The sequence below is a fragment of the Oryctolagus cuniculus genome, chromosome 9, assembly GCF_051225735.1.
Source record: "Oryctolagus cuniculus isolate XC-2025 breed Fujian yellow rabbit chromosome 9, ASM5122573v1, whole genome shotgun sequence".
Taxonomy (NCBI): domain Eukaryota; kingdom Metazoa; phylum Chordata; class Mammalia; order Lagomorpha; family Leporidae; genus Oryctolagus; species Oryctolagus cuniculus.
Genome location: NC_142875.1, coordinates 3,605,011 through 3,630,354, shown reverse-complemented (window position 1 = coordinate 3,630,354; position 25,344 = coordinate 3,605,011). Strand labels below are relative to the sequence as shown.

The following is a 25,344-nucleotide window of genomic DNA, read 5'->3' as shown; positions in this document are numbered from 1 at the left end:
TCATTCTTGCCTCCAGGTAACTGACCTAAACCCAGTTTAAGGTCTAGCACCTCTCCTGCCTTTGAACACAAACACCCTCCTACTTCCTGCCATCTTCCTTTTCAACACAGCTCTTGCCAACATCCTTTTCTTTTTCCCCTGAGCTTTCCTTAAAATACATTACAAAGCAGTTAGCATTTGGCTGGGGCAGAGTTGTTTGCATGCGGCTGTCTGTGGTGTCCAGCAAAAGGGAGCAAGCAATCCTGTGGTCGGCCATGGAGGCATCTCCTGAGAGAAGTAGAAGAGGGTCAGAGTGGGGGCCGCAGCAACTCCCCCAGCTCACCTGCCTGCGCCCCCAGTCTCCCCAGAGCACAGCCGTGAAGTCTCATCTCCCAAGTGCCCTCCATAGTCATGGGCATTTCAATGTCTAGGTAATGTCAGAGTCATGACTTTGCATCCAATATCATTTCCTCGCTCTCTCGTATCCAAGGAATGTAGACCTAGAGGGGACTTGGATGGGATCGGGAGAGCCACAGAGATTGGCGGTTCTGGGATGCAAGGTCTGTGACCTGCAAAGTCACCACCCTTCTCAGGGGTCCACATGGGTTTTGCAGCCCACTTTGAAGTTTTAAAAATATGTGTCTTTTAAGCAATCGGATTGATTCATTCTGTCCATTTGCAAAACGCCCAGGAGGTGGAGAACCTGTTTGCGATCCTGGCAGCTATACTGCACCTGGGAGACATCCGGTTCACAGCCCTCACGGATGGTGACTCGGCTTTCGTCTCTGACCTCCAGCTGCTGGAGCAAGGTCAGTGGAAGCCACCTTCCCACAGCCACCTTCCGAGCTGCAGCTCTGCAGAGGCACCGGTAGAGGGAGACAGAGTACGGACAGCTGTGCTCCTGAGGCCAGAAGGGGAACGAGGGTCCACTTTGTTCTTGTTCCTTACAAATCGCTGTGGGGTGGGCAGCGAGATGCGCTGTTCTGTTCGCATCCCCACACAGCACGGATGCTGTAGACACCAGGGCACAGTACTCTTCCCCCTCACCCCACGGCCTGGCGTATTTTGGGAGCATGTTATTAGCTAAACATTTTAAACAAATACACTTCACTTCCTGGCACGGATCGTGCCGAAAAACTCTCCCCTTAGAGGATGTCTTCTGAGTCATTCCTAGATTCTTTTCAAAATATCTTAAAGCCACAGAAACCACGGGTAGTTGTTAGCAGCGACTCTTCACCCACATCAAAGCGATTGAGTCTGTATTTTGGGAAAAAAATCACTGGATGCCATTGTGGGGACCAGGAGTGAGAAAACCCAGCTGGGCTGCACTGCTCAGAGCCACGAGAATTCCTTACGGCATGGAGTGAGATGCCTTGGTTACAGTGGTCCTTCCTTCTCTTTAATAAATGCATTTACTAATGTGCATAAATGAGTAAGTTATAGTCATGAAGCATAGTACCATGGTGTCAAGAAATGCATGCTAACTTTCCGTTCATAACGCTGCTTTATTTTAGTGGCTGGGATGTTACAGGTGTCAGCGGATGAACTGGCGTCTGCCTTAACAACTGACGTTCAGTATTTTAAAGGTAAGTTTCCGTGCCCTAGCGGGCCTCCTGGGGGATCTACAGTAGATACAGCTTTGCCCATCTCCACCCTCCGAAAGCGTGTCTATGAGCTGAATGCCCACGAGAGGACCATCATGTGCCTGTTTGGTCCCTCTCTGTGACCCTGCGTCAGAGATCATCGGATGGACTGGTCACCACTGCAAGCTAATCTGTCATTTTGCAAAAACAAAGCCAGCACTTCTACAGGGTGCAGTCAATGACAACGTGGGGCCGTTCTGCCTGTGGGGGCTGTGCTGCCCTCTCCCCCTCTCCCTCTGTTACTGGGTCGCAGTAATAGCTGTCATTTGCTGGGTGTTTCTGAACTGACCGGCGTGGTGCCAAGTGCTACAGACGTTATAGTTTTTCTTTTTTATTTCTCCCACGTCTGCTGTGAGTTGGGCATAACTCTTTCTATTTTAAAACATGAGAAAACCAAGATTCAATGAGATCAGATTCCTCTGCATGCCACGTCCCCAGCAAACGGCATGTTTGGAATGAGAACCTAAAAGCACCTGAGTGCCACAGTCCCTTCGCTACTCAGTGAGCACCCAGGTCGGTTTTTCACCTGCTCCTTAGTTGTTCGCTGTAGGTCCCAGCCCCACACCTTCCTCTCTGTTGCAGCTGCCGGAGCTCAGCATCCAGTTGAGAGTGTTCCCTGACCCCTTGCGAGTCTTCCTTGCTGTCCCCAGAGACCACATCTGCAGTGTTCGCACAAGTGGCTAATGATTGCTGAGTGGCCCCTCCTCCCAGAACCCCCCTGCCACATTCTTGATTAGTGCATCTCCCCATTATCCACCCAGTCTCCCCGTTATCCGCCCAGATGCCCAGAGTCACCCTTGGTTCTTCCCCTCTGTCTCCCTCCGTGAAGCAGCTGAGACCCATGCCAGTTTGACCCCTCAGATTCCTCTCACTGTTTCTAAGGTCCCCTTTTCATCATCCCATCCCCTCTGGTCTTCCATCTGCCTGGTCTCCTGATGCTCTCCTTCTACCCGGCTCCAGGAAGGCGAAGGCAGCCTTCACAGTGGATGACAGTCTTTGGCAGACACCCTCCTCGGGGTGGGGAAGCCCAGACTGCAGGATGGCAGGGGAGGCCCCTTCCCACATGGGTCATGTCATCACCCCGACCGATCTCTCCCAGCTGCCCAGTATCCAGGCATACCAAGGGTCTCCGAGTTCTCCGAATACATTGTTCTTTGTCACACCTTCATTGACAAAAGTGGAACTCCCTCTCAGCATCCCTCATTTGATGGGAGCGGCTGCCTGTGCTACACAGCCCTCGCTCGCTGACCCTCGCACCATGTTGGTGGCTCGTCAGAATCCTCCACCACGTGGACTCCGGGGACTTTGCGTGTGCACCTGCTTTCTCTGCTGCTCTGTGCTGGTGCCCCTGTGGCCTTGACGTTGGGGCTCTCTGCCTACCGTGCCCGTTGTTGCTTTGTGGCTCAACCCGTTCCAGCAGCAATTCTCCTCCCTTACTTGTGCCTCTGATGGACTGACAACCCACTCGGCCCTCACCTCCCAGGGTCCTCAGCCTGTTTCCACCCCCCACTCAGACTGAGGCACACCGTGAGCCCCCGGGGCCAAGGCCTTCGAGTGTGAATTCAAGACCCCCGTTCACTCCCAGCTCCCCAGCAAGCTGTGATGGACTCAGTTTATGCTCACCCTTCCTCTTCTTGTTCCCTTCTCTGATTTAATCTCCATGAAAACCCCTGTGCCTCAAGATTTTCATTGCTGTCTCTTTGAGAAAGATGTAGGAATTCCTCCTTTGAGGCTCCGTCTTACTGCCCAGTGCCAGCCCCACCTGGTGCCTGATTAGACTACGTCCTTGGAAATGTCTGGTTTTCCTGATGGTCGGGATCCCTTGGGATGAGTCCATATCCTGCCCAGTGGGTTGTTGATAGAAAACCTGTTTTGAGGGGCCTGATTGACAGTTGCCTCAAAGTCAAGTGCTGTGGTCAACCTGTGGAACAAGTAAGACTGAATGCACATGACCTCATTTGGGGGGACCTTTTTACACAACTTGGGGAGACCTCCATTATTAGAGTCGCAGTCTCATTGTTTGATGTCCTATGACACACGAGGCTGTCTGGAGAATGAGCAGGATGTGAGGTTTGCTGACTTCTGAGCAATGGAAAACCTTTGTTCCTGTGCCTCCCTCCCCACCGCTGCCGTAGGAGATCTGATCCTGCGGAGACACACCGTACCCATGGCTGACTTCTACCGGGACCTCTTGGCCAAGTCCCTGTACAGTCGTCTGTTCAGCTTTCTGGTGAACACCATGAACTGTTACCTCCAAAGCCAAGAGGAGCCCAGAAGGTAGGAGCCCCCGGATGCTGGCCCCCCACTCCTAACGCTGCTCCGCATCCCAGCGTGGCCCGTCTTAAACTTCACCCGAGCATTTCACTGTAACCAGGTCATTCCACTTGAAGCGTGTTATTGATTATTCTTTAGAGTTTTAAGCCAGATGGATTCCCCCCACCCATGCAGATATGCAAATGCGTTTTCCCTGGATTGAAGGCGTTTTTGGCCTTTCACGCACCAAGAAGCATAAAAGCTTTAGGAACGGAGGCCGAGGAGCGTCTGAGTATCTGAAGCACTGTGTCTGTTGAGTCACCCACGTCTTTTTTGATGGGGTCTGCAAAGCGTTCTCTTACCGCCTCCCTTGTTTCCTGGATCCTTTGACAAAGGGTCTCCGTGGTCGTCACGATGGCTCATACCTTTCATCGTTGTTAAGCAGCCGTTTTTCAGGGCTGTTTGATCATCTAAAAATTGTAGATCTCTGTCGCAGCTGTAATGGAGAGCTGTGTTGTTAGTCCTGTCACTCAGCATGGCCTTGAGCAGATGCCTGGGAGCGAGACTGCATCAGAAGTCTTCCCACGTATGCTCATCACTGAATGGAACCTTCTGAGAATTTCTGTGTTGTCCACAAGGACTTCATCAAATTCCTGAAACTTGCTGTCTGCAGAGATTTCTTGGAAACATTAGCACCAACACACATCGATGAGAAAGTTTTAAATAAATATAGACATCTCAGTTGATGTTGAGGGTAGAGGAGCACCAAAATTCTTATTAAAATGTGAAATGGACACATATAAAATCCCACTGAACATGGATAACATTTTCAGTCTGTGATTTGAGGGCAGCTGTAGGGTAAACCATAGTTCAGCAGAAATATATCAAGATTTGGTGTAGGGAGAAGTCTTGTTTTTGCTAAGATTTCTTGCTGTCTATCCGTTAACTTGTGACTTCAGCTGTGACGGTTGCTCACAGAATGATACTAATGTGCTAAATTAGTGCAAATTATAGGGAGGATTGCTGGAATTAACATTGCACAAATTAATATGTAAACCCACATGTGCAAAGAAACTTGGAGGAAGTGTCCATCTGACATCTCCGTCTTACAGAGCCCTGAATCTGTATAACTGTAAATACTTCTATGTGGTCGCGACTCTTAACACATGGAAAAAACAGACACAGACGTGGAAGACACGCGACTCCCCCTCAGTGGCTGTGTTGCCATTGTGTCAGTGTGTAAATGTATGGTGATGGTCTTGCCTCCTAAAATTGTCTGCTAACCAATGAGTGTAGACGGGGATGAGTGGGTACTGAGAAGTGAATTAACGTCTGATCAGTTAAACTTCTACAGGGCAGTATTCTCATGTTCCGTCTCTGTTTCCTCCGTGGGTCACTCAAATCTGAGCTTAAATCCCCAAATAACGCAAGAAAAGGTTATATTTGCAGTATTTCTCACTCACAGCAGTGCATGGAAAGCTTAAGGTTTTGCAGATTTACAAATTCACTTTCTAAGTCACAGAAAGGTCTTGAAAATTTGGATAACCTTAAAATAGGCTTTGGCAGTTGACCAGTCCCCATTGTTTTGTAATTTTTTTAAAAAAATATTTATTTATTTAAAAGTCAGAGTTATACAAAGAGAGGAGAGGCAGAGAGAGAGAGGTCTTCCATTCCCTGGTTCACTCCCCAGTTGGCCGCAACGACCAGAGCTGGGTAGATCTGAAGCCAGGAGCCAGGAGTTTCTTCTGGGTCTCCCACGCGGGTGCAGGGGCCCAAGGAATTGGGCCATCCTCCATTGCTTTCCCAGGCCATAGCAGAGAGCTGGATTGCAAATGGAGCAGCCAGGACTTGAACCGGCGCCCATATGGGATGCTAGCACTGCAGGTGGCAGCTTTACCGCCACAGCACCGGTCCCTCTTTTGTAATTTTTTAATCATATTAGGAAGAATGACATAAATTGAAAAAAATCATATCCCTGTGCTCAAAGTTACTGACCCTTTTGACATAGACAGGATAAAGATATTTTCCATGCTGTATTTTTTGGTAAATTTTGCAAGAACGAATAAATATAAATAAGGCTACTCTAACAAGTAGTAAAGAGAGAACAGGAAATCAAAGCAGGTGAAATGTTTGTTCTTGGAGTAGAGTATCTGTTTCCTGGATTATCGTAATAGAGGTGCACCACGAGCAAACGAATGCGGTTGATTGTTCTACTTTCTGTACCTAGACCTCAGTAGGTTTGCTTCCAGTTGGGTTGCAATGCAGGTGAAGTTCATCAAGATGAGCCAAGAACTAAGCCACGGTTACCCAGCCAGAATCTCCGGTCTTCAGGGTTCATGTGTGACATTCGCTGGGCGTGGCCTGCTGAGGCCTGGACTGCTGTGCAGCTGTGCGGCCTGGAGCTGCAGCATGGGCAGCGTTGGGGCTGCGCAGGTCCTTCCCTGGGCTACACCAAGGGGTGAGCATGCCTCACCTTGAAACACACGAGGACTTTATTCAGCTTAGTTGAAAACAATGGCGTCCAAGCAGGTGAAATGGAATGAGGATTAACAATGACAGTGAAACTGTGCCTTGTATTGTTGAAGACTCTGCTTCCTGCCATGTGTGTGCAAATGTGTCGGCCTTCATGAGAGACCCCAGTGAACGGCTGAGAATGACACTTGTGTGTTATTGTTAACAAAGAGGCATCCTAGGCCATCGTGGCGCCTGGGCCACAGCTGCTTCCTCTGTCCCCTCCCCAAGGCCCTTCTCTCTGTGTCACTCATCTCAAGCTGAATTAGCATTTTACCCATTTCCCAGGGCATCTCTGTGTGGCCTCAGCATCGGGGATTGCATGGCACTGTCGTCACCCCCCACCTGCCATCCCCACCTGCTGTAAGGCAAGCCACCCATGGCCAGCCCCGTGCCGTGTGTCTCTGCTGTCCCCTCCCTGCCACCCACGCCCTCCCCTACAGTTTGTGGCTAGCACCAGGGGTTCACATTTGCTTCGTGCGGGTGTAGGCATTCTGGGAGGTTGCCTAGAGCACCCGGTTGTCTCTCAGCCTCTTAATCCATTGAGAAGTAAGTCCTGCAGTGGTAAGAGTCACACCAGCCATTCTGTGCGTGAACAGCAGGTGCAGCGCCCACCAGGAACAAGCTGTTTCCGATCATTCAGCCAGGGTCATCCTGACTCACTCACCTGCCTGAGACCCCGGGGTAGGCAGTGCCTGCCCACGGCCCTGGAAAGCTTGCCTTGTCCAGCCTCCTCCCAACACCGCTGGAATGGGTTCTTTTGAAGGGGCAGGGGACTGACAAGTCCCAGGGCCTCCTGGGGGGCATAGGATTGTGAGCCAGCATTTCTGCCCAAGGGATGGGGGCGCTGACCCAGAGCCCCTAGACCGGGCATTCTGAATGCCCAGCCGTGCCAGCCGGCATCTGGGCTGTAGGTTTGCTATTCTGAGTTGTTTCCTGTCTCTGTAGGCTACTGATTTCTAGGCTACAGAGCGGAACCTCTCTGGCTACCCGTGTCAACAACTAGATGTGATTTTTAATGATTTCTGAACCAACACTAAGAAGTTGATGAGCTTGACCTGACTTCCCTAGTATCGTCAGCCTTATGCCTTTGTGAGTAGTCAACCCATAGCTGCTGACCTCTGCAGCTGCTTAGAAAGTCTCTGTTTCCTCCACACCGAGGTCCCAGGCGCAGATCCCTGTAACTTCGCTGCCCTGGGTGGATTCAGACATGGGGACCGTCCCTTCTGCCCTGTTCTCTTCTATGGCTGGTGAACCCAAAGAAGCACTTGGGTGCTTCAGTAACTGCAATCAGACCTGCTCTGCTCATTCTTCATAGGAATGGATGTGACCGCTATCGTGGTCGCTTCTACCTGGCCTGGACACACTGGGTCAGGAAATACCAGGGTGGAGGTATCCCCCAGGGGCTCAGGAACCCCTTCCCCATTATCACAGACCCCCACCAGGGCAGCCAAGAGAGAGCCAGCCCCTTGGTTTCTGCAACCAAGAAGAGGTTTCCCTCCAGACGTGGCCCGGTGTCTTGGGACATCATCCGCATGTGGACCTGAGAGACGGAGGAGGTTCCATGGGGACTCCTTCACCCCTCTACTCTTGCCTCTTCCCGGGGAAGTGTCTTTTCCACCCTGTTTTGGGTACAATATTCACAATGCAGAGGCTCATCACGATGCATCTGTTGTTGTTTTCACCAAGGAAGTGGAGAGCTAGGGAGACACATTCCAATGGACCCTGATCTGCAAAGGCAGCTAGGAGGGTGGCCACAGGAAATGTGTGTTGTGTTGTGTCTACCTTGTAGGTAAATCTGTTCACCACTCCAAAGTCCTGTGGCTGACTTACCCCTGATCGTGGTGAAACCACTTTGCTAAAAAGTGGGATTTGCTGTTGGATGAAAACACAAATTTGCCTTAAGCTCTACCTCCCTTTAAAATGTATTCAAGCCGGTGCTGCGGCTCACTAGGCTAATCCTCCGCCTTGCGGCGCCGGCACACCGGGTTCTAGTCCCTGTCGGGGTGCAGGATTCTGTCCCGGTTGCCCCTCTTCCAGGCCAGCTCTCTGCTGTGGCCAGGGAGTGCAGTGGAGGATGGCCCAGGTGCTTGGGCCCTGCACCCCATGGGAGACCAGGAGAAGCACCTGGCTCCTGGCTTCGGATCAGTGCGGTGCGCCGGCCGCAGTGGCCATTGGAGGGTGAACCAACGGCAAAGGAAGACCTTTCTCTCTGTCTCTCTCTCTCACTGTCCACTCTGCCTGTCAAAAAAATTTATTCAATATACAAATCATATTTTTCTGATCCTGATAGGAATCAAAGCAGCCCCCAACCCCGACTTTTTGGCTCACTCTTAAATAAGGCTCACTCTGTAACTCCTTGGCGTCTCCAAAGGTCCAGTATCTGAACAGAAGTGACGAGTGTCCATGGGGTGAGAGTCCTCCCCCTCAACCCTGCCAGAGCCCGTGGTGGCCACGGTCCCCCTTCCCTGCCGGCATGGGTGGGCCTCTGTACCCCCAGCCTGCAGATTCTGCCTCCCCTTCTCATGGGAAAACTGGGGACAGGAGCAAGGATTGGGGCCATTTCCAGTCTTGCTGGGGTCTCAAAGCTTTCCTGGCCATGAAGATCAGGATCCCTGCACTTTCTTTTCATTTCTATGTAGCTCCTGGGTGGGACCCCTTTCCCTGCAGCCTTGGCCGTGTGAGCACGGGGTTCTTGCCTCTGCCTGTAGCTCTCACCTCCTCTGGCACCTCCCGGCACTGCAGGGGACTTGGGCTTACAAGGTCCACAGGCCAAGTCCCCCTCCTTCCCACACAGGCTCCCACACAGGACTGCTCTGGGGTGAGGCCAGAGAGGGCTTGGGAGTGGGATGTGCCCGGGGTGTTGTGGACGCTTCCGCTGCTCACATTTTGTAGTTGCTACTCCCAGGGCCTGCTCTCCAACTGCACTGAATTTCTGTGAAGGATGTTGTCTGGGTGGTTCTGAACTTAGATGAATGTTTAGAGACTTGAAAGTATATTGATTAGCAACTTATTTTTTTAAATATTGAATATTTTTTGAAGTTCCTATAATTGGACCTCTTCCGTGATGTAGCCTGTATATCCCGAGACTGGATTGTCAGTGTCAAATTCAGAGGTGTTACTGCTCCTGAATCGAAGCCTCGTCGGTATTTTGCTAAGGTATTGAGACTCAGGCAGGAGCAGGGCTGTGGACTCTTTGAGGTTCTTCTTCAAATGTCTTTAGACCGGACAGCTCACAGATGGCTGACTTCAGCTCGTTCTCATCATGAGTTCTGGACAGAACACGCACACACACACACACACATGCACACACACACCCCATCTGTTACATGTGTCCATATGCACAGCCTCCATTTAATGCAGTACACACAGACAGAGAACCCAGACCCTTTTACCTGTAAGAAACACCACACGGATAAGTAGACTTAAGCTGGAAATAAATGAGCTGAGAAAGATGACCCAGTAATTCACAAGAGAGAGATTGAGGATAAACTTCCACTGATCTGTCAAGGTTGTATTCACTGATTATGTCTGCAAGGTCTGAAATCCCATGTGTGCACGGCACAACTTGGCTTGCAGACACAGCATAGTTCCAAGAGCACACGTGGAGTTTTTGTTGGTTCTTTCCACTGAGGCTTCACTCTCTAAGGTACTCTTGGGCTGTTCTATGTGCTTGTCCCATCTGGATTGGCCTAACCATAAAGATACACAAACCCCAGGATGCATGGTGTCCAGCTTCCATGAGTCCCCTGTTCCTCCAAACCTGTCCCTATGGCACTGGGGGGTCTGAAGGTCCATCTTGTATCCGACGTAATGGCCCTGGTTGCTGCTATGGTAACAGAGGTGGCCATCGCTGGCAAGGTTTTTTGGTTTACCTTAAGGTATTCATGGGCAAGAGAAAAGTTGTAAAAAAAATTGCAGATGGCATGGAGGGTGGAAATCCAAGGCAGTTCTGTCTCTTCCTCTCAATTCTACTCGGTAATCTTGTTTGGTTTGGATAGTAGCAAACAGAGAAAACCACTTGTACTTTGGTAATAGAAATGTCACAATGCACCTAACACCTATCGGGTATGTAGGGTTTTTCCCCAGATGTTTTGCATGGGTTTGCTTTGTGCTGAGCGGACTATAGGTTTGCACAGAGCAGTTGCATGGCATGTGGCTAGCTTGCCCAACAGTATCCATTTGTAGCCTTTGATTTAGAAAAACAAGGTCTCGGTGAGTTAGAAACACTGACATCGCCTAAGTAGAAGTTCCCTGAGAAAAACCAATAACACAGATGGACACTGGGTCCTGACAGCGGACATCTTGCTTGACTAAGGAGCTGGTGTCCCAGGTAGGGTGTCCGTGGAGCAGGAAACAGATGCTGTTAGTATGCAGATGCCGTGGAGTGTCTGGGGACAGGTAGGGAGTTGAGGGAAATGGGTGAAGGAGGAGAAAGCCTCGAGTGTTAAATTTGAATATCTTACTGAGTGGGATGGGTTTGCTGTCCCAAGGGTTGTCCGGGTTTTGTCCTTTACCCCAGAAACTGAGGTTGTTTATAAAGCTGGAACACTGGCTATCAAAGAAAACTGTCATTTGTGAAAATCTGCCAACCGTTAGAACCCGCCTGTGCTCCCAGCGTGACTACAGTGTGGCTTTCTCTAACAGAGGGAGCAGTGAGGAGGACGGCCTTTCAGCCAGAGGTTGACGTCGTTTTCTCCTGGAGTGATTTTCTGTTTAATTAGCCCATCAGTTCAGCGATTTAATTTCTCAGATTATCACTAGGGTTTGTTACATCTTATCCCCTATCTGAGTGCTGGCTCCAGTCTTGTCTGCTCTGCTTCTGATAGAGCTTCCTGCTTATCTGCCTGGGAAGGCAGCAGGAATGACTCAGGTCCTTGTTCCCCTGCTGCCCATGTGGGAGATGGAGGTCCTGTGTCCTGGCTTTGGCCTGGCCTGGACAAGGCTGTTGTGGCCATCTGGGGAGTGAACCAGAGAATGGCACTTCTCGGGGCTGGTGCTGTGGTGTAGCAGTTAAAGCTGCCATCTGCAGTGCTGGCATTCCCTATGGAGGCCAGTTGGAGTCCCGGGTGCTTCAGTTCCGATCAGCTCTCTGCTGTGGCCTGGGAAAGCAGTGGAAGATGGCCCAAGTGCTTGAGCCCCTGCACCCGCATGGGAGACCTGGAAGAAGCTCCTGGCTCCTGGCTTCTGATCAGCGCAGCTCCAGCCATTGTAGCCATCTGGGGAGTGAACCAGCAAATGCAAGACCTCTCTCTCTCTGCCTCTCCTTCTCTCTGTGTAACTCTGACTTTCAAATAAATAAATAAATTTTTAAAAAAGAGAGAGAATGGCACATCTCTCTCACCTCTGTCTTTTCCTCTCTCTCTGTCACTCTGCCTTTCAGATAAATAAATCTTTAAACAATTAAACTCATGCATTTAAGGAAAAACAACATGCACTTTCCATGTGATTTCTGTGCCTTAATTCACCTACCTACCACCCAAGTCCCAGATTATAGCAATTTCTTAATTTATTCATTAAAGAGATTCCTACATTCTGAAATACCTTCAATGCTCTGATAGTCCCATTGTAGGGTTTATTTTATTTACTAAAGAAGCAGAGAGGCTGGCTGGCACCGTGGCTCACTAGGCTAATCCTCCACCTTGTGGTGCCGGCACACCGGGTTCTAGTCCCGGTCGGGGCGCCGGATTCTGTCCCAGTTGCCCCTCTTCCAGGCCAGCTCTCTGCTGTGGCCAGGGAGTGCAGTGGAGGATGGCCCAGGTGCTTGGGCCCTGCACCCCATGGGAGACCAGGAGAAGCACCTGGCTCCTGGCTTCGGATCAGCGCGATGCGCCGGCCGCGGTGGCCATTGGAGGGTGAACCAACGGCAAAAGGAAGACCTTTCTCTCTGTCTCTCTCTCTCACTGTCCACTCTGCCTATCAAAAAATAAAATAAATAAAAATAAATAAAAAAAAGAAGCAAAGAGGCTGAGAAATAGAGAAGTTCCTTGGCTGATTCATCCCCCAATGCCCACAGACAGGATTGGGATTTCCCTCATGGCTGGCAGGTGGCCAAACACAGGCGCCATCATGCCTGCCTCCCTGGGTCTGCATGAGCAGGAAGCTGGAATTAGGAGCTGGTGCTAGGAATTGAACCCAGGCCCTCTGCTGTGCAACACTGGTATGTTAACCTCTAGGCTAAGCACCCACTCCTTCTGGGTAGTGTCAAGTCCATGTATTTTTCTAGTGATTTTATCATTGACTTGTTTTTATATTAAGGAATTCATTTTTTAAACTTTACTTAAAATGTGTGTTTTCAGAAGTATACATGCCAAGATTCTTCATAGTAAATAAGTAGAACTCCTAAGTGTGTTAGTCCCTTTTGTGAGGTTATTTTTATGGCTAAGCTTTTCATTGTTTGTCAAGGATCTTGTTTGTTAGGGACGGGAAGCCAAGACTTGCTTGGTAAAATGCTCGGACACCTTTCTGTTGCGCTACAGGCAAGCCATGAGAACAGCTTTACGAAGGCATCCTGTGGAGCCTTCACCAGCACCCGGTGATAGCCCAAGTCTCATCTCACAGACTCTTGGCTTTCCGTGTGGGGATCTGCAGTCCCTTCTGCAGGAAAGGTTGCTGCTCTGAACTGTGAAACCCTGGCTGTGTGTCACGTGTGCAGTAGCAGGTGCAGACGGGCTGATAAGCTCTGCACTTTGGGAAACTATTTGCTATCCAGATGTAGTCAACACTCACCCATGAATTGTGGTGCCCTGAGGCCCAGGGGTTCAGAGGCCCACAGCACCCGTGCCACCCTCAGCGGTTCACCATCTTCTCATGTTTCCTAGAATACATAGCCCTGAAACTCGAATCAGGAATACATGTGTGTGTGTGCATGAGTCATTATGGTGTTCTCAAATTACTTAACCAAGAGGTTTTGCTGCTTTAAAAAAAAAAAATATCAGATGTGCTGGCGCCGCAGCTCAATAGGCTAATCCTCCGCCTAGCAGCGCCTGCACACCGGGTTCTAGTCCCGGTCGGGGCGCCGGATTCTGTCCCAGTTGTCCCTCTTCCAGGCCAGCTCTCTGCTGTGGCCAGGGAGTGCAGTGGAGGATGAAAGTGCTTGGGCCCTGCACCCCATGGGAGACCTGGAGAAGCACCTGGCTCCTGGCTTCGGATCAGCGCGGTGTGCCGGCCACAGCACGCCAGCCGTGGCGGCCATTGGAGGGTGAACCAATGGCAAAGGAAGACCTTTCTCTCTGTCTCTCTCTCTCACTGTCCACTCTGCCTGTCAAAAAAAAAAAATCAGATGCAACTTGTAATTTTTGAAAGGACTGGAATATAGCCATGGTTGTAATACATCTTTTAAAGATTTGTTTTTTTAAAAAAAATTATTTGAAAGGGAGATTTATAGAGAGGGCCAGACAGATTTTCCATCCATTTTTTCACTCCCTAGGTACTAGGGCCATTTTTTCTTGCTTTCCCAGGCACATTGACAGTGGAGCAGCTGGGACACAGATAGGCACCCCTACGGGATGCTGATGTTGCAGGCAGCAGCTTAACCTGCTGCACCACAGTGCCGGTCCCAGTATACTGTTCTCATAAACATAGAGTTGGCTTATCCTTTGGGAAGAAGTGGTTCAACCCAAGAGGGTTTATGTTGGCTCTTCCTGCAAGGCCCACACTGTTGGGATAGTGGGGTGACAGCATTCTTCGATAAGAAGCACTAGAGACAATTTCAGTGAACATGTCCATTTTTTAGAAATTAGGCACAAGCTTTTATAGGGCAGGAAAAGGGGAGTAGCCAGGTCAGGGCAACACTGATTCTGTAGGATAAAGCTGACAGTGGTGCCTCTATGCTTCTCCAATCAGCTTGAAGGTCACATAGCCTTTGTAGCCTTCCAGGTGGTCTTATGGATCCAGCCACATCTGGGAGCTGTTTATTTAGCTGAGAATTACAAGGCTCCTCAACAGGAAGTGGGGTGGGGGAAATGTGCTTGGGGCCCCTGCCGCCTGCCAGCAGTCAGGTCATATGTGTGTGTATGGTGGGGGGGGGGGGGGTCTCAGTGTGTTGAGTCCTGCACCAGGGTCTTTCTCAGGAGGCATGGTGTGCCGTGCCCTCTTAACCTCCTTCTTGGGCTAGGCAGACAGTCTCCCAGTCAGGCACGGGATCACTCACAGGCGTACTGGGTGAGTTAAAAGTTTGTAGAGTGCCTGATGAAGTCCTGGATACTTGGCTTCTGATCCAGCTCCCTGCTAGTGCACCTGGGCCCCTGCCATGCACGTGGGAGACCTTGAGGCAGTTTTTGGTTCCTGGCTTTGGCCTGACCCAGACCCACTTGTTGCAGCCATGTGGTGATTAAATCAGCAGATGCAAAACCTTTCTGTCTCTCCCTCTCCTCCAGCCTCCCCCGCAATCCCTGTCACTCTTCCTTTCAAATAAGTAAACAAATTTTGTCATAAATGTTTGAGGAGTAGCCCATTCACAGAGTGGCACCTGCACAGAACCAGGCAGGTGTGGGAGAGTTACCCCCTCCTGGGACTGGGACATCTCCACGGCTCTGAGTCTTCCTTACGGAGGGGTCTCCTTCCGTGGCTTTAGGTGGGTGTGGGTCGTCATTCCCTCGAGCAGGGAGGGTTCCAGGTGATGCTCCCTCCACTCTCATGCAGGTGGTTGGAAAATATTTTAGCCAAAAGCAAAAACATGGTATTTTTCAGAAGGTATGTGCCCGCCACGGTAAGGAATGGGGGTTGTATGAGCATCGCCCAGCTCCAGACTCTGCATCACTGCCTTGAGGACCCACACGTCTTCAGGCTGTGGGGTGGTGAGGCGCCATGGCCATGGCAAAGCTCAGGAGTATTCACCTTAATTTACGAAGTTTTCCCTGCCACACACAGCTCCCCTGACACTCCCACAGTCGCCAAGCACACTGCACAGACCGAAGTAAGAGGCAGACCAAGGAGAGAAAAACAGAGCATGAGAAATGTCTCAAAGTCAGATGTGTTTGTAAAACTGGGGATTAACTTTCCCAAGGAGACATCGAACAGTGCGATTCAAAATCTCGTTTCCTCTTTCCCCTGCCTACTTCTCTCTCCCTTCCCCCCTCTCTCATCTTTCTCTTATTAGATCTGTATTTCATAGATTGCTGGAAACATTCAGCAAAGGCCAGGAGATGTAATCTGTCCTCATTTAACAGACAGAAAAACAACAGTGCGACTTGCTTTTGAAGCTGATATTAGGCATGCATAAGTGAGTCTAATTAGAACCAAATGTCTTCATTCCATACGAGTTTCAGGTGTCTGTCTTACTGAAATGATTATGACGATTTAAACTCACAGATGGGAATTACAAATCAAAAATGTATAAGTAAAAAGGATAAAAATCCCAAAATGTACAAGTCAGTTCAGAAGTAATTGTTTTGTTTAGAAAGTGACATTTTGTGAATTACATGATTACACTGAAAACACCTAAATCTTACTGAATAATTATATATTACATATATAATTATATACCAATAATTTTTATTACTTTTCAAGTGTTCATAAAAATAATAAAGTATCTGTAGTGTGTGAGACAATGAAAATAGACTTATCCAGGTTTTTTTTTTCCTTTTAATGTATAATATCCTTTATTATATGGTGGTGCTTTTCTTTTCTGGAAAAAGAGGTAATTATCAAGAGGATCACTCAGAGATACAGCAAACCACCCGTCTGCCCACTGCCTGCGACTAAACAAACGCATCTTGGAGCTTTTACTCTGGATTCTTATTTAACATGAAAGAAATGGACAGTTGTAAGCAGAAGCTGAGTTCCCTTTTGTGTTCCTACATACAAGAGATCTTCAACACATTCAGGGGAAATACACGTATGAGGAAGCCATGCATGTATTTCAAATTTTTTTTTTTGTAATATAAACTTTTCTTTCAGATCTGTTTTTCCACCAACTTCCTTTATGTCCCATCCTAGGCACACCTCTCTTCCCCACCCCAGAAACCTCAAGATCATCTACCTGTTCCAGCCTCCCACCACTTACTCCCATCCCTCTCACTGCTGGCTTTGCATGACAAACACGGAGCATCAGGAGCTGAGTGGTGTAGGAGCACGGAGGGGCTCTCCCGTCGGGTGTTTCCTCCTACTCCCTGCTCAGCTCCGGCTCTCACAGCTTCCTGTGCCGATGGATGATTCTGTACTGCTGCGTTACGTTACGTCTCACAGGTGAAGAAAGCGCGCCACTCTCATCTGTTTCCTGCTGAAAACACTTGTCTCTGCCTTTCTCCCCTCAGTGGTGGTGTTTCAGGCTGGTGCTTGTCTCCTGAGATACACGGTTGCAGTTTCCCTGCTGTGTATTTAACCCTGCCGGGAGGGCATTCATGTGCAGCTCCCTGGTTGTCCACTGAGCTGCCTGTCTTCTGGAGGCTGTGCACAGAGGAACTCAGAGCTGTGAACTGGGACTTGTAGGCATCCCTCTTCTACTCCAAGCCCATAGCTGGATATTCAATGATTCTTTATTCCTAGTGCTTCTTCACTCCCCTCCTGATTTCTAATCTGCTTAAAACTGTATCAAGAATATATTGTTTTAATTATGTAGTTCTTATACAAAGTTCTTATTTGTCTTGACTATCCTTGGATCTTTATTTTTTCATATGAATTTTATAAGTGCTTTGATGCTATGAAAAATTCTTTTGGGAAGTTGACTAGAAAACTATGCATGGATTAATACAGAGATTGATGGCTCTTTTAGGCTACTGATTCTTTTCTTCCCACAAATATGATCTGTATCTCAATGGCTGTTCATGTATTTATGCCTTAGTGTTTGTAATCTTTTACATCAATGTCTTGGACATCTTTACTTGCCTTTTTGTAGGTACTTTGGACTTTATGTTGCTATTTTTCTATTTTGTTTATTGGAATACTGAATCTTGAGTTTTCTATGTTCATCTTCTATCTAGAAGTCCTGCTGGCTTTCTTATTAGTTCTAATAATTTTCCTGGAGAATGTCTTACTGTATTGACATAAATTAGCACAGTTATATTTTCCTTTTCTCTTAATGTCGTTTTATTATTTTATGGCATTGGTCTGTAGTGCTGGAGCAAGGCTGAAGATTTGTGATGACAGTGGATCTTCTTTTATTGTTTCCAAATTAATGGCAACACTGCTAAATATTTGCCATGAAGCAATAGGTCTACTTCATGTTCTAGTGTACAGTCCTTGCTAAGTGTTTTCAGTTATGGATGTACACTAAATTTTGTTGAGTGTTTTCCCTTATCTGTTGATAATTATAGGAATTCTCGCCTCTTTGTTAAAATGACAAATTGCATGGATGTATTTCTTACAATATTGAGTAACACTTCATTGATGTAAACTCAATTTAGCCCTGATGTACTGGATTCAGGTTTTTAGTCTTTATTTAGGATGCTTGCATTTTACTAATGAGAAGAAATTCAATTTTTTTCTTTTATACAACTTTTGCCATCAATTGTGCATTAAGGAGTAAACTGGGTTGCCTTCTTTATTTTTCTTCTCTCTAATGGAGTTTATGCTACATGAACTTGTATTTTCATTTTTTGTCTGCTGAAATCCCCCTAGAATCTCCTAGCGGGTAGAAGAAGAATAACTTTGAGATTCTAAATATTTAATGTTCATATGTCATATTAGGTTAGTTTATTTCTTTTTGTTTCACATAAACTCTCCAGAAAATTGTCCATGTCAACTTTAAGATTTTTTATTTATTCACAAATTAACTTGTGGCTCTGTTTTATATTCTTGAAGTCTTATTGAACAACTTTTGCTGTTCTGATATGATTTATGCACATCCCCCAGTGTCCTTAAGTCTTGCTTAAAACTTGCCTATTAGGGTTATTTTTTCCTGAAAATCAGATTTTGGTTTTGTTGACATTTCTTGAAGATACCTTTTTGCTCATTTCTGAAGTTTTATTGCAGCCTTATTTCTATTCTCTTTGAATGTTTAGCCCTCTGCTTTTTTTCTGAATTCTTGAGTTTAGTGCCTGTTGCATATTTTCCAAGGACTTTTTTCTCTCAGCCTGTAAAATATCTCCTAAATACTTTGTCGTGCATTCCAGAAATCTATATGTCATGCTTCCCTTGTTGTGTAGTTCTAAATATTTTGTCTTTATTTGTTTCAGAGACAAAATGGCAAGCAGTTTGTTGGGAAAATAAGCTTGCCATACCATGTTTTTTCCTCCTTCATCCAAACTGAGGGATTTTCCCCATTAAATAATGAGATTTCTTTGACTCTTGAGTATAGTATGAGTGACTTCTATTTCTGAGTAGATTTATTTAAATCATCGTGCTTATTACCATGACAACCAAAACCACACAATTTAGCAAATATCTAGACAGAACCTGCTTTCTAAATACTTCTCCTTCTGCTCCACTTCCTTACCAAAACACCCATATGTATAATGATTTCCTAAAGAGTAGAAACCTTTTCCTGGTAATTGTGCATTTGTTTTTCATTATTTTGTGAGATAATTTTTATTTTCAAATAGGAGACTCCAGAGAATCAGAAGTACTGGGGTTTTATGCAAGCATTGGGCACATAATAATACTCAAAAAATTTTAATTGCTACCTGAGAAACCTAAAGTAATAAAGATTTGCGACTCATGCTAACAATTACCATACACTCTGGGCAACAGGGCGGCTCCGTTTAAATGTTAACCTTAGTGCTTGTGATAAGTAGCTTATTGGCCCCCTAAGGAGCTTAATACTTTCACCTCCAGTCCTTGTTTTCGGAAGATAAGGAGGAAAGCAGATTGATCAGATCTGTGAGATGAGGACACTCATCTGCAATGGTAGCAGTAGTTCTCTGTGAAAACCATCCTGTTATTTGTACGCGTCCTTTGAGAGACACCTGGAAGAAATGCGACTGCTTCCGACGTGCCTGAGAACCTCGCAGCACCCAGCTTTTCAGCTCCGAGGGCAGAGGCTGAGCGCCTGTGTTCCATAGAAAGGAGAAGACCCATCGCACTGCGGCCGGCCCCTGCTCTCATTTCTCTTCACTTGGCCCGTGTTCAAGCCCTACAAGCCTGTCCTGGCCACAGAGTGACGGAGCCCAGGCTGACCCTGGGCTGAGCCTGGGCGGCTGGGCCACAGGGAAGCAGGCTGCGGGGAGGAAGCACAGCGCCCCTCTGTCTCTCCCTGAAAACACAGCAGTGGGCGTGTCCCTCCCACTGTAGGGATGATCGTAGCCTTTTTAAGTGACATTGTCTAACACAAGATGGTGTGCTTTCCCAGTAGAGCGATGTCTAAGTTTGTGTGTGCCTTGAGCCTTGAACTTCTCTGTCTTCACATCCTGTCTTGCTAAATACACATTTGCAGTCTGGCTGCTGGTGGCTGCTGGTGTGATACGTGGAGAGGGTGCCGTCCTCTGGGTTATCATTTATGGACTATCACCGACGAGACAGCGGGGACAGAGCTGTGGAGGATTGCAGTTTATAGCAACATTAGCTGCAAACATTAGGCGCTGTTGTCTTCCTTTTTCAAATAAAGAACCTGGAAACCAGAGAAGTTAAGTAAACGACTCCAGTCGCACGGCAAGGAGGTTAACTTCCTCTGTTCCACTACAGTGAGCATGTTACTGCATCAGGTAACTTAGAGCATCATGTTGTAAACCGAAAATGTACATAGTGAAGCTGCCCCGGGGTGTGCATCCTGCTGGGTCTCACTGAAAAACCCAACTCCTACCAAAACACCTCCTTCCTGGAAGACTATCTATCGGAAGAGTGAGAGAAAACTAAAAAGAGTAGCCTTTTAAGATATGCAGGGGCCAGGGCCATGGCGCACGAGGTTAATCCTCTGCCTGCAGTGACGGCATCCCATATGGGCGCCGGTTCTAGTCCCGGCTGCTCCTCTTCCAGGCCAGCTCTCTGCTGTGGCCTGGGAAGGCAGTGGAGGATGGCCCAAGTGCTTGGGCCCTGCACCCACATGGGAGACCAGGAGGAGGCACCTGGCTTCTGGCTTCGGATCCGGGCAGTGTGCCAGCCGTAAGCGGCCATTTGGGGGGGGTGAACCAATGGAAGGAAGATCTTTCTCTCTGTCTCTTTCTCTCTCTCTCACTGTCTGTAACACTACCTGTCAAATAAATAAAATCTTTTAAAAAAAGATATGCAGGTAATTTCTTTATTTCAAATTAAATTCTGTTGAAGGTAATTACATACCAGAGTGTGGATATGGCCCGAGGCAGTGCCCTCTCTGTTCCTGTGTACCTGGGCTCTGCTCCCTGCTCTACAGAGCAAGGCGTGCAGTGTAGACTTTCAGAATGAAAGAATCAGCGACTTCAGCTACACCTTACACAGAAGTCACGATTCACAGAAGAGTCACCTGACACATGGCAAAAGTGGAACCATCCTTGGCTACTCTCTGCATCCAAGCCCGTACGATACAGCTTTGCTGTTCCTCTGATCGAGAACACAAATCCCTTCCTCTCCCTTTGAACCACAGCTGGCCTTGAGCCTGGCCTTAACCAAGAACACACAGCCAAACAGTGATGTCCCAAGTCCACAACCTGGGCAGACTCCACGTCCGCAGGTCCCTGCCACCGTGCTGGGCAGACACCCAGGCTCCCTGCTGGGAGGTGAGAGAGACACTGGTGCTGGTGCAGCCAGCGGCCTGCCCATAGCCAGCCCTGTGGATGGCACAGCCCGAGAGGACACACAGACTTGTGAGCAATCGTATACCTCTGTTTAGAGCCGCTGAGTTTTGGGTGCGAGGTTAGCCTGTTGCCTCCACGGGCTGCAGGTCATTATGTGGGGAACTTTCCTAACTGCTTCTTGCATGCACCTGTGTTGAGGGTGGCAGGTAGGACGTCAGCTCTGGCTTTCACAGAGGGTGTGACAGTGACAGTGTCAGTGTGCCCCTTCCCAGTGCTCCCTCAGCTTCTGGGCCATTAAGCTCCCAGACTTGGACTTGTGGATGTTGAAGAGTGTTGTTTGTCAATGCTTATTTTACATTGCAAAGAGGTCTGGACGTGCTTCGTAAAACACTTAGCAACCGGAACCTCACTAGGCGAGGAGAAGTCTGGTAGAGGTTAAAGGACGCAAAACAGCAAATCTGTAGGAGGAGAAAGTCAGGGGTGAATGCGCAGCGTGGGGACTGCAGTTGCCAGCAGTGTGTTGTGTGTTGTGGTGCTGTTCTCTCCCACGGGCGGGAGGGGCGGCTGTGCGGTGACGGGTTGACTTCCCCTGTTCCGCTGCAGTGAGTGTGTTACTGCATCAGCGCAATTTAGAGCATCATGCTGTATACCTAAAGTGTACATAAGAAAGCGTATTTCCTTTAAAATTTTTAGAATCGATTTTAAAAGACAAGGAAGATTTGGATTGGAGGAGATTTACTGTGAAGGAAGAGAAGGAACTCTGTGAAGCCAGAACACGATAAACAAACACCAAACAGCACGTGTCACTGTAGCCTACGGCTAGAGGGTTGAGTGGCGTGCCGACTTGGTATTTTGTGTGGGTACTTGTCAAGTGATTAATTTGCAAATACAGTAATTTTATCTTTTAGTTCAGTTCCAGGGATTTTTTTTTTTTTTTTTTTACAAAGTAATAAGAAGCAAAAGATCTGGCTTCCTGTTCTGAGAATACCACTTAACATTAATGAAATCTTGAGTAAAACATTTATGTCTTGTGAATCTTAATTTTCTCTATCCCTCAAGTTGTGATAATCACACCCCATCTGTGCACATTTGGAGCTGTAGCCCACGTATCTCCTCGGCTTGATTTTGATTCCAAGACCTATGAGTCTGTGATTCCTAGGGTAAGTTTAAACACACCAGCCGCATCCAAATGTCTGATGCTCTCGAAATACGCTGTGAGCGAATCTGAGCGAGTTCTGGTTTTGAGTTTCCCATGACACGGTCCACTCCTGACTGGAGTGGGCTCAGATGGACACCTGTGTCCTTGGGACTACACTGATCTTCTGTGGGGGAAGGGCCACACAGGTTAAGTCAGCCAAGGCCAGTCCCACCACCAGCGACTCCTGAGTACCCACCAGTTCAGATCAATCCCTCAGGCTCAGCAGCTCTGACACATCATCGCCATGTCCCCTCTTCCAGTGCAGCCACTCATCCCATGCCTTCGTGGATAAACTCTGAGATGGCCCTCCCAACAGAAGTTATGCAGCCAACTCCATGGATCATTGAGTCTGTAGAACAAGCAGGGCACCATTAGTGGGTGAATTTTGAAGGCTACAATTGAGAAGATGGCTCCTGTAACCCCTCCCACCTGTGCCCTGAGCTAGCCAAGCTCTTCCAACTCTGTCCTAACAAGCCCAAACTGCAGGTAAGGGTTAGACCTCCACGGAGAGTCCAGATTCCTTCCTGTGTTGGGATCACAGCAGAATAGCCTGTGCCTGCTCCAACGTGTCCGCCCAGGCACCCAGGGCATCACCCATAGGGGAAGCTCCCTTCTCCACCATAAATAATCAAACCTCCTCTTCAAAGGTCACAGGAAATCTCCCACCCATTCTGATGGGATGCCACCTTTGTGTCTTCCTAAATTCCTGGCTACCAAACCAGACCATGTGGGTGGGTTTCATGCCTCTTTAGCTGCCCAAGGTTTTACCCTTTCTCAGCCTCCTTTCTGTGCATTTAAGGTTTGTTGAAGCCCCCTGGACTTCTCTCTCCTCTCAAGCTTCTCCCTTGTGTTGATGTGCTTGGGTTTCCCAGGTATCACTGGGAAACTTGGCCCCAAGTCCTATCCACAGCTGTGTCCTGTAGCCACTTACCTGATGGCACAAGTGGAAGGCAAGGAGAGGTGTCTTCTTCTTGTAGGACTGAAATTAGTACTCCCTTGAAAAGACAAAGAGGCAACAGAATTCTTGAATCTCCTTGGAGGTTTTGTCTTGGCCTTACTGTTTCACAAAAGGTAAATCAAGCAAACACACAGGATCCTGGTTTAGAAGTCATATAAGACACTCATAGCACCACTGTGTGTTGGCGTATGGCATTCGGTATAATATGGACGGCCACTGGCTTTGAGCAAGCAAGAGCCACAGTAGTGCAACCTGAGCTGATTTTGTGTTGCTTCTGTTTTGTTTTGTTTCCGTTGAAACTTTTTTTTTTTTTGATAGGCAGAGTGGACAGTGAGAGAGAGAGACAGAGAGAAAGGTCTTCCTTTGCTGTTGGTTCACCCCCCAGTGGCCGCTGTGGCTGGCTCACTGTGGCCGGTGCACTGCACTGATCTGAAGCCAGGAGCCAGGTGCTTCTCCTGGTCTCCCATGGGGTGCAGGGCCCAAGCACTTGGGCCATCCTCCACTGCCCTCCCGGGCCACAGCAGAGAGTTGAACTGGAAGAGGAGCAACCGGGACAGAATCCGGCTCCTCGACCAGGACTAGAACTCCGAGTGCTGGCACCGCAGGCGGAGGATTAGCCTAGTGAGCCGTGGCACCGGCCTACGTTGAAGCTTGTTTGCACAGTGTACTTCCTCAGTGCCATGCTCTGCTGGGAAATGCGCCTCTCCCTTGCTTATAGAATGTCCTTCAGCCACCGAGAGCCCGCCGCCCGCTGCTCTCCCTGATCACTTATCCAGCAAAATGTGGAATAGAACTCCCTCTGTTTACTTTTGCTGGAGGGAATAAAGTCGCCTGTCTGAAGGCATCCCTGAGAAATGGAGCCGTGCCACCACCAGTCTGGCCAGTTGTTCCCCACAGCGTCCGCTGATGTGAGGAGGAGGGCGGGAGTAGATCCTACACAGCAGTGGAAACAGGAATGGGGTAAACACTGCGTCACTGACGTTCAAGGTCTTGAAGAATGTTCTCTCTCCCGCCTTTAGCCCTGGGACTTTCAGACATCTGGTTTGTAATTTGCTTCCCTGCTGCTCTTCATATTAATAAATGGCACTTGAGCCTCTTGTGGTGGCCAAGGTCAACCCTAATGTCGCTTACTATTCTCACATCATGTTTGACTTGGCAGTGCCAAGATAAATATGGCTTTAAGTGCGTCTCACTTTTCAAATATTTAACTAGCAAGCCCTACCCCATGCATCGTGGTGATCCAAGTGGGTGTGCTGCGTCTGGCTCAGTGTTAGTATGTGAGATGCATGGATGATGCTGAATGTAGCTACCTTGTATCCTTATTTTTATTCCCGTGTGCTATTCCTTTGTACAAATGCATGCAAACACACCTCTCTGTGCCATTGGTTAGATAGTTCTACTGTTGGTGGACATCGCAACTGTTGCCAGTTTTTAACTATTATAAATGACACATAGCCTTGCATATTCTTGGGCATGATTTTTAGCGGCCATGTATACTTATTCCCTCTCTCTCTCTCTGTTTTCTTAAATATTTATTTATTTGAAAGGATGAGTTACAGAGAGTGAGAGGAAGATAGAGAAAGAGAGAGGGAGAGAGAGACAGACAATCTTCTATCAGCTTGTTCAATCACTAAACGGCCACAGCAGCCAGGGCTGGCCAGGCGGAAGCCAAGAGCTTGGAATTCCATCGGGATCTGTCACCTTGCTCATCTGCTGCTGTCCCAAGCACATTTGCGGGAGCTGGCTTGGAAGCAGAGCATCTGGGTTTCTAGCTGGTCCTAATGTGGGATGCCAGCAGTGCAGTTGGCGGCTTAACCGGCTGTGCCATGACACGGGCCCTCCACTGCTCATTTGCTTTGATACAAGCCCAGGAGTGGATTTCTGGAACATTCCAAGTCATGTCTTTGCTTCCCTAAACTGATTCAGAGTTAGATTCTTCGGGATCTCTTCCTCTAGGGATGACGGAGGAGGAAACCTGGCCTCTTCAAACTGGAACCCCTCTGCTCCGAGGAGGGCTTTGTTCAGGTTCAAAGGTAGACACTCCCATTAATTTAGACTTTTCTTCACTCTCTACCTACACACCTGGAAGGCAACATCAAAACCAGACAGATGGCTTGGCACTGACTATTTTTCCAGACATGAAAGATGTTGTATTTTATGGCTTTGTTAACTACCAGGAGATCTCTCTGGAGAATTCTAAGGCAGAATTTGCGTTAG

At 48.2% G+C, this 25,344-nt stretch overlaps 1 protein-coding gene across 4 annotated transcripts in view; it reads left to right on the top strand.

Moving 5' to 3' along the window:
* Positions 1-25,344, top strand: part of MYO16 (myosin XVI) — a 693,372-nt gene that overhangs the window by 450,838 nt on the left and 217,190 nt on the right. For all 4 annotated transcript variants that reach the window (XM_070048580.2, XM_051849982.3, XM_089303408.1 and 1 more), the window contains exons 18-20: positions 671-788; positions 1,494-1,565; positions 3,758-3,899. In XM_070048580.2, coding sequence (XP_069904681.2) covers positions 671-788; positions 1,494-1,565; positions 3,758-3,899 — 332 coding nt within the window. The remainder of the gene's footprint in view (positions 1-670; positions 789-1,493; positions 1,566-3,757; positions 3,900-25,344) is intronic.